This window comes from Carcharodon carcharias, chromosome 5, assembly GCF_017639515.1.
Source record: "Carcharodon carcharias isolate sCarCar2 chromosome 5, sCarCar2.pri, whole genome shotgun sequence".
NCBI classification, from domain to species: domain Eukaryota; kingdom Metazoa; phylum Chordata; class Chondrichthyes; order Lamniformes; family Lamnidae; genus Carcharodon; species Carcharodon carcharias.
This window is the reverse complement of record NC_054471.1, coordinates 172,125,573-172,141,311: the sequence shown is the minus strand read 5'-3', so window position 1 is coordinate 172,141,311 and position 15,739 is coordinate 172,125,573. Positions and strand designations below refer to the sequence as shown.

The 15,739-nt window shown below is 40.2% G+C and overlaps 1 protein-coding gene across 1 annotated transcript in view; it reads left to right on the top strand.

The window, feature by feature from the left end:
• Nucleotides 1-978: 978 nt before the first annotated feature.
• The window catches only part of LOC121277783 (protein disulfide-isomerase A6-like), a 29,358-nt gene continuing 14,597 nt past the window's right edge, over nt 979-15,739 (top strand). The window contains exons 1-8 of the mRNA XM_041187418.1: nt 979-1,039; nt 1,957-2,046; nt 2,096-2,240; nt 2,340-2,397; nt 2,498-2,624; nt 2,759-2,865; nt 5,802-5,926; nt 7,774-7,888. Coding sequence (XP_041043352.1) covers nt 979-1,039; nt 1,957-2,046; nt 2,096-2,240; nt 2,340-2,397; nt 2,498-2,624; nt 2,759-2,865; nt 5,802-5,926; nt 7,774-7,888 — 828 coding nt within the window. The remainder of the gene's footprint in view (nt 1,040-1,956; nt 2,047-2,095; nt 2,241-2,339; nt 2,398-2,497; nt 2,625-2,758; nt 2,866-5,801; nt 5,927-7,773; nt 7,889-15,739) is intronic.

Sequence of the window (15,739 nt, the reverse complement as noted above, 5' to 3'; positions counted from 1 at the left end):
TCCAGGATAGGTAAATCTGTTGAGATAGGTCCTGTGCTTCAGGTAGTCACACATCCTCCTCCTTGGCCTTGGTTCCTGTGGTTTGTCCTCTTGCTGCCTGGGAACCTTTCCTCATGCTGCACGATGCTGCTGCTGCACCGTCTTGATCGCCTGAGGTGCAAGGGAGCTGCACCCATTTTCAGTGGCAAACTTCCTTCCTTCCTTCCTTGGGATAGAAGCTGTGCAAGCCTGGATGAATGGCCTGATGCCCCCGTTAGTGGCAGATTTTTAACTAACCTCTGAGTTGCCACAAGAGGATACATTGTCTCTGTATGCACTCTATTAATATCTTTAGAAACTAATAAAAACACCTGTTAGGTCAACCCTCAGCTGCCTTTTTTTCAAGTGAGAAGGGCCTGAGATTGTCGATCCTTTCCTAATATGTATGCCCATGCATTTTTGGTGTCTTCCTTGTAAATCTTTGCACCCTCTCCAGTGTATCTATTTCCTATTTATAATATGGTGACCCCAACTTAAGTGTGGTCTAACCAAGGTTTGATTATAGATTTAGCATAACTTCTCTAATTTTCAATCTATCCTGCTAGCAATAAACCTTAGTGCTTGTTTTGCTTTTCTATGGCCTTGCCAACCTGTGGCACAACTTTTAGTAATTGATGTATTTGTACTCCAAAATCTCTTTGTTCCTCTTCTTACGATGTCAGTAGAGACCATAACTTTTAAAGAGAAATTCAACTCCCAGTTATTACCTGCAAGAATTATGCCACAAGATTTCATGGTTTAAACAAAAACTTCTAATGTACAAGAGTTAAACAAAGCAAGTACTACCAATTTAACAATATATTTTGTAAACACCTATTCTTTAAACCTGAAAATCTCAACTAACCACTTTCTGTTCTATTTTTATTTCCATCCAAGAGGGTTCCCCTATACTTTACAGGATCTTGAGGGTTCCTTCACTTCTCCTGGGATCAAACCAAGATGTGCCATGGTTCTCAGGAATTCACTTTGAATCTCCTCAGTGTTCCTGCTATTCTCTGTGGTATGAGATTCCTTGGGGTCCTTCCATTGGCATCTGGCTAAGCGACCCTCCAACTCCCCTCACAAGATCTCACAATTGTGGAATCTCCAGCTCATACAAGGCCCTCATTACTTTCTTGCTTACTGATTCCAAATCAGAAATGCGCTTGGCGTCTGATAGCCCTCTACTACTTGTCTTGAAAAATTCTCTCTGCTTGTCTCAAAGCTGCTCCAAAGCTGACTCCAATTGTTTCTGTGAGAAATTGCACAGATAAAAACCCAAAACCAAAAAGAAGATTTAAATTAATTATCTCCGATTCCCAAACCTTCCCTTTATCCTGGGAAACCATATGAATAATTTAAACCCCTTATTGAGACAGCTATAGACATCCTGTCTCCACCAAGAAACTCTGAAAGGGGTCATCCATTCTTTGGTGTTTTCCCAATTCTAACTATGACCTTATTAAATAAACATAGGCCACCCTTTGACTAGCAATTATTCTAGGCCTGTTTATCAGCTTCTCAAACTTGGTCTTTTAATTTATCATACATTTACAAATTTCAATTCTCAAATCAAAAGCTATATTCCTAAAACATAAGAATTTTAACATTATATATTCATAACACTGTACCCCATCTAGGCTTGCACTGCCTGACCAATGACCTCCTTATTCTTCCTACCAAAATGTAATACCTTACATTCATCTGTGTTAAAATCCGTACACTTATCATTTGCAATAAATGTAGCAAATGACCCTCCTGTGCACTGTCCAGACTGAATCAATTGCAGCCATCATCTACACCTGTGTTTCAAGACTCTTATTCAATCAGGTGATGAACTGTAAATACATCAAAATATGTTGGTCAATCATATATGAAAAATAAAAAAACAAAAATATCTAACATTTTTGTGATTTTTGTAAACAATTGATTTTTTAGATGTAAGTGGAATTACAAAACAATTGGATACATTAGCTGTTGATTTGAACTGTACTTTTCAACTGCAAAGTAACTACTACAAAGATAAAAGTAAGTACAGGTTGTCTGAATATTGAAATAATTATCTAATATTTTCTCATTTCAGGTATTGTAGCCTGCACGTGCATTTTGACTGTAAATGCATTCTACTCATCAAGTAATGTGATAAAATTAACTTCAATAAATTTCAATTCTCAAGTTATTCAAAGTGACAAACTTTGGCTAGTAAAATTCTATGTTCATTGGTAAGTGAGTTGGCTCTTAGTTGGCCTTGTACTTTGCTGTCAGTGTTATTGTAACTTAAAATCCATTGTTTAGTAGCTTCCAACCTCTTAACATTACAGGTGTGAACATTGTGAGCAGTTTGTTTCAGAGTGGAATAATGTAGCTACTGCTTTGAAGGTAGGGTGACTGTCTCTTAAATGTATAATTAGTTATTTTCCTTCCTTATTACCTTAATTTATGATGAAGACTGTTTTAAAATGTTTCTCATTATGAACAGGGCATTGTTAAAGTTGGTGCAATAGATGTAACCAAATATGCATCGATAGGACATCAGTATGAAATAGAAGAATTTCCCACTATCAAGTTCTTTGGACCCAATAAGAACAAGCCAGAAAAATATTATGGTATACAATTATTCTCTCTTCATAATGGTTGACATTTAGATACTTTTGTTTGCCATAAATATGAATTTTGGCAGACTTTGAAAAGAAAAAAGTGGTTCATTTAAAAATGCCTAATATATAATTTGATTAATCAGGTGGAAGGTCAAGTGCAGCCATTACTAATGGAGTCCTTAATTCCATACGGTTCATAGTAAAGGATAGATTAATTGAACAAGGTGGTCTATGTGGATCTGGAGTACAGGTAAAAAAAAATACAATTTTTGAAAACTTATGTATTGTCTCTGGAAAATTTTATCTTCATTCAAAATGATTTTCTTAAGAGAAAGCATTATATTAAAATATTATCAGTGCTAAAGCTAAATGTGCTCTTGAACACTACAGTGCTATATATATTTCTGTGAGAAGATGAAGTAGGAATTATACAAATGATATATATCCATCAAAAATGAGTCTGAATTGTAAGAGGAGCAAAGGAACCTCAGGATACTAATGCACAGATGACTAGAACGAGTCATAATTAATGGCCATTAAAAAAACAAAGCACATGGGTTCATTTCTAGGGGGATAAAATTTACAGGCATACAAGTTATATTCAACATTTAAAGAACCTTGGCTGTGCACAGTTCTGGTTTCCTTGTTATGAAATTAACGCAGAGGCACTGGAGAAGGTGTAAGAAAGATTTACAAGGATGATACCAGAACTTAAACCTGTCAGGAAAGACTGAATAGGCTGTCGCCTTTCTTTAGAAATGAGAAGTTCTAAAGGGTGACTTGATGATAAGCTTTCTTCTCCAAAGCCCTTGAACATGTCGTCTTCCCAAACTTGTGCCAGTCTTTCCTGGAACTACATGTTTGAATCCTTTCAGTCAGGTTTCAGCCTGCCACAGTGCCAAAATGGCTCTTGTCAAAGTTATAAATGGCGTCCTATATTACTGCGGCATGGGAAAGCTATTCCTCCTTAGCCTTTGTAACCTGTCTGCAGCCTTCAACACAGTCGACCACACCATTTTCCCACAGCTCCTCTCCACTGTCTTCCAGCTTGGCAGAACTGCACTTGCCTGGTTCCATCTTATCATGGCCAGACCTTCAATGCCTACTCTTCCCACTCATGCACCATTATCTTTTGATCTATCCTAGGCCCCTCATATTTCTTATCTAAATGATGCCTCTCAGCCATATCCGAAAATAATTTATTTTCCACATGTATGCTGATGATACCCAGCTCTACCTTGCTGCCACCTCACTTGGCCCTTTCACTGTCTCTAAATTGTCAATACTGCTTGTCTAGCATCCAGTACTGGAAGGACAGAAATTTCCTCTAATTAAATACTGGGAAGACCATAGCCACGTCCTTCAGTTCCCGCCACGAACTCTGCTTCCTAGCTACTGATTCCATCCCACTCCTTGTCTGAAGCAACTGTCTGAAGTGGAATCAAATGGTTTGAAACCTTGGTGTCCTATTTGGCCCCAAGATGAGCTTCCAACTGCATATTCACACCATTACTTAGCCTGTCTATTTCCACATCAACACCATTGCCTGACTCTGCCTGAGCTTATCTGCTGTTGAAATCCTCATTCATACCTTTGTCAGCTTTAGATTTAACTATTCTAATGTGTTCCTGGCTGGCCTCAATTTCTTCCACCCTTCATAAATTTGAAATCATCCAAAACCCTGCCCGTGTCCTGATTTGCACCTACTGCTGTTCATCAATTACCCTGTGCTCTCTGACCTGCAATGGATTCTGGTAAAACAACAACTTGATTTTAAAATTTTCATCTTAGTTTTAAAATTCCTCCATGGATTCACCCCTACCTATCTCTAATCTCCTCCAACCTCACAACCCTACCGGATATATGTGTGCCTCTAATTCAGGTCTCTTGAGGCGCTTCCAATTTTAATCGCTCCAGGTGGATGTGTCTTCAGCTGCTTAGGCTCTAAGCTCTGAAATCCTCTCCTTAAACCTCTCTACGTCGCTTTTGTCTTATAAGGTACTCGCTAAAACCTGTTCCTTATTTGTTCTTGGGATGTGAGCATTGTTGAGAAGACCAGCATTTATTGCCCATATCTAATTGTTCTTCAGCACGTGGTGATGAACCACCTATAACTGAGTGGCTTGCTAAGCCTTTACAGAGGGCAGTTAAGAGTCAACGACATTGATGTGGGTCTGGAGTCACGTGTAGACCAGATCTGGTAAGGACAGCAGATTTCCCCCCTTGAAGGACAGTAGCAAATTAGTGTGTTTTTATGACAATCTGGGAGTTTCATGATCATTATTAATTAGTCTAGCATTTTATTCCACATTTATTTATTAATTGAAGTTAAATTCCTCCAGGTGGCACGGTGGGACTTGAACTCAAGTCTCCAGATCATTAGTCCGGGGCTCTGGAGTGCTAGTTCAGTAACATCATTACTATGCTACCGTCCACCAAGTTCTAAGGTGTCCTTATGTGCTCAGTGTCATATTTTGTTTTGTAATGTCCCTGTGAAGCACTTTGGGACATTATATAATGCCTTTAACATAATACAAATACAAGCTGTTATTGTTATGAAAGGGTTTGATATGGTAGACATGGAAAAGATGTTCCCACCTTGTGGGGTGACCATAACTAGGGGTTATAAATACAAAATAGCCACTAATAAATCCAATAGCGAATTTAGCAGAACCTTGTTTAAGAGAATGTTGAACTTGCCATCACAAGGAGTAGCTAAGGCAAATAGCATAGATGCATTTAAGAGGATGCTAGATAAGCACATGAAGGACAAAGGAATAAAAGGTTATGCTGATACAGTTAAATGAATATGGATGGAAAGGGGCTTAGTGGAACATAAACACTGGCATGGAACATTTGAGCCGAATGATCTGTTTCTTGGCTGCATATACCATGTAATTCTATGTAACAGATAGCCAGGGAGGTTCACAGACGGCACTGCACTTCAGCAAATCAATATGCCTAAGCCAAATAACAGGAATATTTGGCCCTTAATTTTTGCTTCTACAATTATTTTGTTGATTAAACCTGAGGTTTTCTAATTTGAGTTTTGTTTTACTTCAGCACGAAAAACACATAGTTCCTTGTCACTGATTGCCCCTGAAAATAAAATTTGAATATCAGAAGGCCTGCTTATTGTTAGCTCTTTTCAACATATCAGTAACACTTATCTATTCTTTTATACAGTGTAGACGAATAAACATTAAATCTACATTTGAACTGAATGATAACAACTTTGATAACCAAGTGGCCAGAGGTGATGAAATATGGATTGTGGAATTTTCTGCACCTTGGTGTGAGTACTGTTTAAGGTGGGTAATAAACTAGTTTGCAGTTTGTTTTACAGATCAAAATTACTTTAAAATGAACATGTATAGAAGCTAGGAAAATTATATTATTTTTTCATTTACATTATTGCATGTACAGATTTGCACTACAGTTTTCCATTTGCACAATTGATTAGTTTCATTTGAAAATGACTTTATCAAATGCTAGTTCTTGAACTGTTGGACCATAGAATTGTTATTAACTAATTGTTAAGCTTTGTTTTGTAAAGGTTATAAATAATAAGAAATGTCTGAATGTTTCTTGGGATGGAGTTTAACTTTAACTGCCATTTGGAAAGCTGGTGTTAGAAAATCAGATAACCATTATGTGTGCCACCTTTCTGCATGGCATAGGGAAAGAAAATCTATGCATGTCCAGTTTTCATTCAGCAGTGTAGGTTAAAATTTACCCCTTTTGATCAATTAGAGTTTAATTTTATTTAATTTCTCAAGAAAAAGCATTGCGCCATACAGTTATTGTAAATGGTTTGTAGTGTTAAAGAAACTTTTTTTTCTATTTTGCTGTAACACTGATGAAATGAAAATTACCAATCTGAACAATTGATTCTTAAATAATATTCTCCTAATTGTGGTGAGCTTTGCAATTTCAAATGTATTTCAAAAAGGAGTCAACCAATATTTTTTAAAAAAGAGTCATGGATCTTCACAACATAGAAAGGGATCATTTGTCCCACTGATTCTCTGAAAGAGCCAGTATCCATTTATCCCTATTGGCCTAATCCTGTACCCTTTAAAACTTCAGACATCGAAGCTTCACCTTCCAGGAATCCCCTCCCTAGATTCCTTTTGCTTCCTCTTTTACCACCCTTCTTAAAACCCAACTTTGAACAGGTTTTTGGGCCCTCCTTCCTACTATCCTCTTTGACTCAACATAATTTTCTTATACCTCCGAGAAGCCCTAGAGGTGTTTTTCTGCATAAAGGTGCTATGTAAATGGAAGTTGTTATTGTTCATTTTTAAATTTGCCACCAATGAGAATTGGACATTTTGTATGTGAAACTGTTGTTTCCACTGGTATTGAAGGTAAATGGAGACACCAGTGGCAGATAATTTGGATTAGATAGTTTACTTTTTAAAAAATGCTTTATTCCCAAATGCAGTGTAAACAAGTTCTTGCCTGCCTGTGGATAAAATTCCAGATATTTCAAATGTCTTTTTTAAAGAATATATACTTTTTCAAAGTATACTTAGGTGTTGCAACCTATTTTAGAGATGAATGCTCTGGTTATACTATGTAACATTTAATAGAGATTTTGGTTAATATTGGTTAATAGAGATATCCTATAGTTGATATTTCTAGTAATATTGTAAATAGATTTGAATTTCCAAGATCTCACTATACAAAGTGGCCAGAGTAATTTGTCACCCATTAACTTAGCTTTAACACTGTTGTATGATTTGATGTACCAAATTGGAAAAGAACCACTAACCCCATCCTAATTTAAACTAGGAACATTAAGGTCAATTAAGTTATGTAAAAGCAAAATCTGCTTATTCCCTGGCTACCTTATCTTGGTAAACTCAGCAACAATTCAAAAAAAGTCACTCCATCAGTTCTTATGTATCTGGACAGATCTGAGTGAAAGGAACAGTATAACAAACACTTGTGAAAGAAAATATTAAATGGCAATACATTTAATAGGAAATAATAAAAATATAATAAAATGTTTATAATCTAATTTTAAAGTGCTTGCCTTTTCCAGCTTATGAAAACTATTTTTGAAACAGCATTCTATTCATTCACTATTTTGGGTTCTGTGTTGGTGTAATTCCACCATTGCAGAGTACTGATTAATCCTTTCTTTTTCCAGTCAACAGCCTGAGTGGGCTAATACAGTTGCTGAACTAACCAGAAGGACTAAGGGGAAGGTCCACCTCGCAGCTGTGGATACTGCAATAAATGAGGGGTTAGTCATTCGATATGGGGTGAGTATATGCATGGAACCTTAAATGTTTTCGGTGCATGTTCCATCTGTACTGGCTGTTGCTAAAGCAATCCAAAACTAACTCTACTGCCTTGCTTTTTCCCCATAACTTTGTACCTTTTCTATTTCAAAAAAAAGCAATTCTTCGCCTCAGTTGTTTCCTATCTGCATAAAACATTCCATATTCCAACAGCTTCTATCTAAGGAAGCTTCTCTTAATATCTTACATAATTTGCTTAATGATAATTTCTTATTGATGAGTACTTATTAATTTTCCAACCAAAAAATATTTCCCTATTGACTCTGTCTAAATTCCATGTAATCTTAAAAACTTAAAAATCTTCTCTTTCCAGTATCTGGCCCAGTGAAAGTAGTCTGTTAATTCAAATCTCTCCATGTAATAATAGTTTCCTATACTTGGAATCATCAAGTTGATTTCGCCTCCTATGGTCTTTGTGGCTTTAATGTAATTTATATAACTGTACATGACACTCTAACTGCAGCCTAACCAATATTTTGTATAAATTTGTCAGTAGTTATTTACTCAACCAAAATTCCTATTAGCCATTTTATAGCTTTATCTACCTGAGCTTACATTTTCAAGAAATTATATATTTGAATCCATAGGTATCTTGTCTATCTTCAGTATCTTTTCTTCTGCTAACATGTATTACTTCACACACATCCTCATTAAACCACATCTTATCACCTGCCTACCCATTCTGCTGACTTGTCTATTTCTTTCTGATTTGCTACACATTATTCAGACTCCCGTGCGTTGCAGATAGGGAGTAAAGGTCAAGGGCGGGATATTCTTTTCAGCGTCAGGAGCTAACAACTGCACCATTTCTGGGTCCCAACCCCGACTGTTGGGGAGGTGGGATGGTAGGGTGTAGTCACAGCCCTGCTATTTTTTGAGAGGCAGGCTGTTAATTAGCTGGAAGGTGGGTTGTGTTAATGTAATGTTAATTACATTCTTAATTATCAACAGGTGGAGGGTATTGATTGATTAAGTAACTTGAACACATACAAAAAGGGACTTGGGCTTGGCCTAAATAGCCAAGTGGTTATGGTACTGGGCTTGTAACCCCAAGATCAAGAGTTCAAATCCCACAATGGCAAAACTATGAAACAACTTAACTTCATCTGAAACAGATGGAAGTGGATTAGCTTGGCCTAAATAGCCAAGTGGTTATGGCACTGGGTTTGTAACCCTAAGATCAAGAGTTCAAATCTCACAATGGCAAACTATGTCACAATGTGACTTCATCTGAAACAGATGGAAACAGGTTTGTACTCGAAAGAGTATCAAAAGTTCAAATCTATTTAAAAGATTTAAAAGATTATCAAGAGTTCAAATCCCACAATGGCAAAACTATGAAACAACTTAACTTCATCTGAAACAGATGGAAGTGGATTAGCTTGGCCTAAATAGCCAAGTGGTTATGGTACTGGGTTTGTAACCCCAAGATCAAGAGTTCAAATCTCACAATGGCAAACTGTGAAACATGTAACTTCATCTGAAACAGATGGAAACAGGTTTGTACTCGAAAGAGTATCAAGAGTTCAAATCTCACAATGGCGAACTATGAAACAATGTAACTTCATCTGAAACAGATGGAAACAGGTTTGTACTTAAAAGAGTTACAGCCTAAGGTAGAATGGGTCTAACTGTATCACTGAAAAGTGCTTGGCCTAAATAGCCAAGTGGTTATGGTAGTGGGTTTGTAACCCCAAGATCAAGAGTTCAAATCTCACAATGGCAAACTATGGAACAATGTGACTTCATCTGAAACAGATGGAAACAGGTTTGTACTCGAAAGAGTATCAAGAGTTCAAATCTTACAATGGCAAACTATGAAACAATGTAACTGAACTTCCCTGGTGGTCTAGTGGTTACGATTTGATGCTCTCACCGCCGCGGCCCAGGTTCAATTCCCGGTCAGGGAATGTCGCTGTATTGTATTTTCGGAAGGGGGTCGGGAAGGAGGAGGACCTCCTCGTGAACCTGCTCCTGGGCCTGGCCAAGTTGGCCATTAACAGGTCCAGGCAACGGGCGATCGACGGGGGAGTCCCGCCCGATTGTTTGTCCCTCTTCCGTGGCTACGTTCGCTGCCGGATGTCCCTGGAGAAGGAGCACGCGGTGTCTGCTGGCACTCTCGAGGCCTTCCGTGCTCGGTGGGCACCGAGGGGACTGGGGTGTTTTGTTGACCCCTTTAATTACATTTTGATTTAAAGTTTTTAAGTTTCCTTTAAACTTTGTTCTTGGTTTTACAGCTGATCTGAATTAGGGGCTGTGCCTGATTTATCCCAATTTTGTTGATTTGGTTTTCATTTAAAAGATTATCAAGAGCTCAAATCTCACAATGGCAAACTATGGAACAATGTAACTTCATCTGAATAGGATCAAGAGTTCAAATCTCACAGTGGCAAACTATGAAACAATGTAACTTCATCTGAAACAGATGGAAACAGGTTTGTACTCGAAAGAGTTACAAAAAGGGACTTGGGCTTGGCCTAAATAGCCAAGTGGTTATGGTACTGGGCTTGTAACCCCAAGATCAAGAGTTCAAATCTCACCATGGCAAATTATGAAACAATGTAATTTCATCTGAATAGGAACAGATGGAAACGTAAAAACAAAAAAACTGCGGATGCTGGAAATCCAAAACAAAAACAGAATTACCTGGAAAAACTCAGCAGGTCTGGCAGCATCGGCGGAGAAGAAAAGAGTTGACGTTTCGAGTCCTCATGACCCTTTGGAAACGTGTTTGACTCGAAAGAGTTACAAAAAGGGACTTGGGCTTGGCCTAAATAGCCAAGTGGTTATGGTACTGGGCTTGTAACCCCAAGATCAAGAGTTCAAATCTCACAATGGCAAACTATGAAACAATGTAACTTCATCTGAATAGGAACAGATGGAAACGTGTTTGTACTCGAAAGAGTTACAAAAAGGGACTTCACCCAACACAGAGGGGGGTGGGGAGGGAGGCAGGACCTTCTCGTAAGCCTGCCCCTGAGCCTGGCCAAGATGGCCATCAACAGGTCCAGGCAGCGGGAGGTCAAGGGGTCATCTTGTTTGTCCCTCTACTGCGGCAATGTTTGGGGCCAGGTGTCCCAGGAGAGGGAGCATGCAGTGTCCGCTGGCACCGTCGAGGCCTTCCGTGCTCAGTGGGCACCGTGGGGACTTGGGTGCTTTATTGGCCCCTTTAATCACATTTTGGTTTAATGTTCGTAAGTTTCCTTTAAATTTTGTCCTTTTTTTGTAGCTTCCCTTTAAGGGGCTGCCTTTTAATTTGTCCCCTGATTTATTATTTTAGTTTATTTGGTTTGGGCTCAAAGCAGTTATAAAAAGGGACTTCAACCAGCATGGAGGGGAGCGGGGAGGGAGGGAGGACCTCCTTGTAAGCCTGCTCCTGAGCTTGGCCAAGGTGGCCATCAACAGGTCCAGGCAACAGGCGGTTGAGGGAGTCCTCTGGCCCGACTGTCTGCCCCTCTACCACAGTTATGCTCATGGCCGGGTATCCCTGGAGGGGGAGTACACAGTGTCCACTGGCATGCTGGAGGCCTTCTGTGATCAGTGGGCGCAATCACATTTTAATTTGATTTTTGTAAGTTTACCTGATGGAGGTACTGTAACTAAAACAAAACTTTGAAAGGAAACTTAAGAAATCAAATTAAAATATTGTTCCTAGGGCTGACAATGCAATCCAACCTTCATGGTGCCCACTGGTCGCAGAAGGCCTCAAGCGTGGCATTGGACACTGGGTGCTCCCTCTTCAGGGCCATCCAACTGCGAACATAACCATGGAAGAGGGGCAGACAGTCAGGTCAGATGACCCCCCCATGACTGCCCACTGCAGGACCTATTATGAATGCCTCACTCTGTAGCATAGATCAGTCAGTGGTGACGTGGAGATGTTTGAAGTGGGTTTCAGTTGCCTCCAATTAATGCTGCTTTCCAGCCATCCAGAATTCTGTCCACAGGCTGAGGCAGTCACCAAGGAGGATGGGAGTGCCACTCCTCATGAGGTGCTGACAGCATCATCATCAGCCTGTTTGGACCCTGTGTCTGAACATCTTTGTAGCAGGGCTCACTGACTGAGGATGCATCTTTGCTGACACAGGTGCAGCAGGCTCTGGAAATGCCCCCACTAGAACTTCCATGGCAAGGATGTCCACCATGGACATCTCAGATCCAAGCAGAGGCAAATAAGCAGGCTGCCCTCACCTCATCAAGACCACAAGGGGAGCACTGCAGAGAAGTAGTCAAGAATGGAGGCCACAACATTGGGAAGAGCACCAAGTGGTTCACCATAAATGTGCACTGTTTTTGAATGCAGTGTAAATATTTGGCACAGGACCCCAGACCTGTGAGCTTGTATTCTTTAATGGTGAGACTAGGAAAAAGGGAAGAAGTATTGAAGGAAAGCAAAGAGCATTGAAGGGGGGCAGTGAAAACTCCGGACAGACATGGATAGTTTATTGGTGGTGAGAGCGGAGCTATTCCAGGCTGAGCCTTCAATGGGAGTGCTCTCCCAGGTGGTTCAGTGAGTTCCAAAGCATGCCACCCTCCAGGGTTGGAAAGACTCAGCTAAAATGTGCCTGGATCAAATGATCCTTGATTCTTGCACCACCTCCTTCTGCAGCTGGGGCACCTCTCTGATCTGCATTTCTCTCCTTCACCTCGTTTGCTTCTTCTTCTTCAGACGAGCTGTGTCATTCCAATGCTTTACCCTCTTCAAGGTTAAACCTCTCTGGAGGGCCATGTTATGGAAAGCACAGCTGACTACCACAATGCTGAGACCCTTTCAGGAGCGTACTGCAGGCCGCCAACCGACTGGCCCTGCCACCAGAACCACAAACCTGATGACCCGATGGTGGTCCATGTGAGCAGCTAGCTTTGATTGTAGCGCATCTCTGGCTCCATCTCGGGTTCATGTAAAGAGTTGAGTAACCATCTCTTCAAGGAATAACCCTAATCCCCTAGAATTCATTCACATAGCTTGGGGAGCTGGAATGAAGAGCTGTGGCATCCTGGAGTATGGAGTTATGGCAGTTGCCAGCAAAGCAAGTGCACAGATTTGGGAGGGCCCGTGAGCCTGTTCACAGTAGTGAACCAGCTAAATATTGAGAGAAGTCCAAGCCCTTCCTGTTGATGAATCTCACTGGCCTTGATGGCCACATGGGTATAATCAACGATGCCCTGCACCTTCAGGAATCCACTGATGGAGGTAAAGCCTGCTGCCCTTTATGCCTGCGAAGCCCCGTCTGTCTGAACTCTCTAGCGCTTGTAAGTGGGGCAACAGTGACCTGCAAGATGTAGTCGTGGGGTGCAGCCATTTGTGACAGTTACACCCCCATTAAGGCAATAGTAAAAAACAAATAGATTGTAAACAGATCCAGGCAAGTTGTCCCAATACCCTGGACCATAGAATTCAAAGTAGCTTTTCCGAGCTTCAGTGTTCATAGGCAGCAGGCTTGGAGCACGAATAGAGGCTTTTCACACTTCTGGTAGATCTTACAATGCTTTCCCTGACATACAGTCTCATTTCCTTTATACATGATTTTCCCTTTTAATGTAAATCCCATTATTCCCATATTTCTTTGGAACTTTATCTTTCATATAATGTAAATCATTTCATGGTGCTAATATTATCAGTAACCTTTGGAAAAATGAAACACAGTGCTTGGCCTATCTTCTCTGGCTAGGTGTAACATCCTACCATCTCTTTGAAATTCAAACTACCCTGATTTATCTAAAAATGCAAATTCTCCTCACCTCACATCTAAAACTTCAGCCATGTTTACATATTTAGCATTTCAAATCTAGTTTCTTATGATGAGTCGAACTCTCTCCGATTCATTTAAATCCCACACACATTCACAAACTATCTAAACCCCACTATTGACCTACGTTTACAATAAATCACAATAATATGAGAATTATTATACTTTCGTGACAGCAGCATTTTCTAATTTCTGTGCAGCTATCCTCAATTTCCTTTCCAACGCTTGTTGGCCTGTAAAATAGTTGCAATAGTGTGACCTATCTCATGCTATTCTTCAGGTCATTCCAAAGGGATGCCACTTGGACTGCTTCCCAATTTAGACTTTTACTCTCTAGTAGTATATTGTTTCAATATTACGCCTTGTCCCTTTCTTTTCTCCAGATCCCACCTGAAATGTATATATAATTTCCAATTCTGACCCAGCAGTAACCACATTTCAGTTACTGCTGTTATGCTGTGATTTTTCATTTTAATCACTAGCTGTAGCTCCCCGGTTTTGTTTCTTATACTTTATGCATTAATGTACAGAGATTTTCATTTGGATTTCCTTTGTTTTGTTTTTTTAACTTTTGATTTTTGCACCCCAATTTTTTATTTTACTTATGTCTTCCATTGAACCGCTTAATCTGTCTACCTGCTTATTACCTCTTAAACTAAAGCTTGTTTTTCTTTCCAAGATGTCTACTGCACTTTCTTGATTTTCTTCCCTGTTCCTGCCATTTATTTTAACCCCTATGGCTTTAATTAACCTCCCTGCAAGGTTATTGGTTCCAATTCTAATTGCTTGTAGGCCATCCTGTTGGTACAACTCATTCTGGCTCCAATGCCCAGGAATTGGAATATTTCTATTCTACACTGCTATAGCAGTGTAACCTTATATTTATTCTCTAGTCTGGCCAGCATGTGGTACAGGTTATTATCCTGAAATTATTACCTTTTGTAGTTCTGTTTCTTAATCTATCTCCTAACTTCTGCAACTATCAATGCAATAAGTAAATCATATTCTTCCTTAAATCATTAGTTTTCATATTCATTCCAGTTTAGGCACAAGCCCATTTACTCACTGAACTGCCTTTTCACTCATTTTGATCTTTTCCAACTTGACTAAACTCAAAACATAGAGGGCAGAATATTAATCTGTTCCACTGAAGGTAGCATTATGAAGATTTAGTAGCATTTTGCTGGGTTGTGCAACACTGCCGGTTGCTTCTGGCACAGCACATGAGCACTGTCTCTTCAAAATGGCACCCACCTGGCGGTCCCCATTGTTTGCCAAACAGTGAAACAGTGCTATCCTAATGTAGCACAGCCCAACTGGCATATTTGATGCCAGGATACCTAATTTGGGCCACACTAGTTCTGGCAATGATTGCATACATTGCTCTGCAAGCAACAGCTCGAGAAATACCAGATGGGGTGGCACTATCATTTCTTAAAGGGCCAGGCACTCAAATTGAAGTAAGGCAGCCCAACCACCCTTTGGACACTTAAGGACCTCAATAATCCTATTAATGGCCAGTTAGGGGCCTCATACCACCTCTGGCACTGTTTTACGTAAGGCAGAGGAAGGTGGAGGCAAGGCTGTTAGTCCAGCAGCCTTCACTGCACAGGCTGCTGTCGGACAGGAAGTGGGGAGGTACCCTGTGCTCATCAGAGACACCGCCCCAAGATCATAACCCTCTTTAACCTTTTTCCGCCCCCTGCACCGGCCTCTCAAATCTGACCCCACCACTTTCCCCTTTGCTGTGACCTGCCAGCCAGGCCCCTTCCAAGTCAGACATTTTTAAAGTCTGGGCTCCATCTCTACTTCTTCTCGGGAACTGCCAGTAGTGCCAGCAGTGGCCACTGCTGATTCTGGCATTGCCTGGTCTACAGAGCTGCCAACCAACCTGATTGGCCAGCAGCTCTCTAGGGTGGGACTTCCTCCCGAGGAACAATTATAGCTGTTTGCAGTCTAATATAGTTGTGGGGCAGCCAGATTTTAGGTGGGCAAACTGACGACTGACTTTTCGGTTGGACACGTGGGGAATTTGTTTTTAGTTTATTCATTCATGAGATTT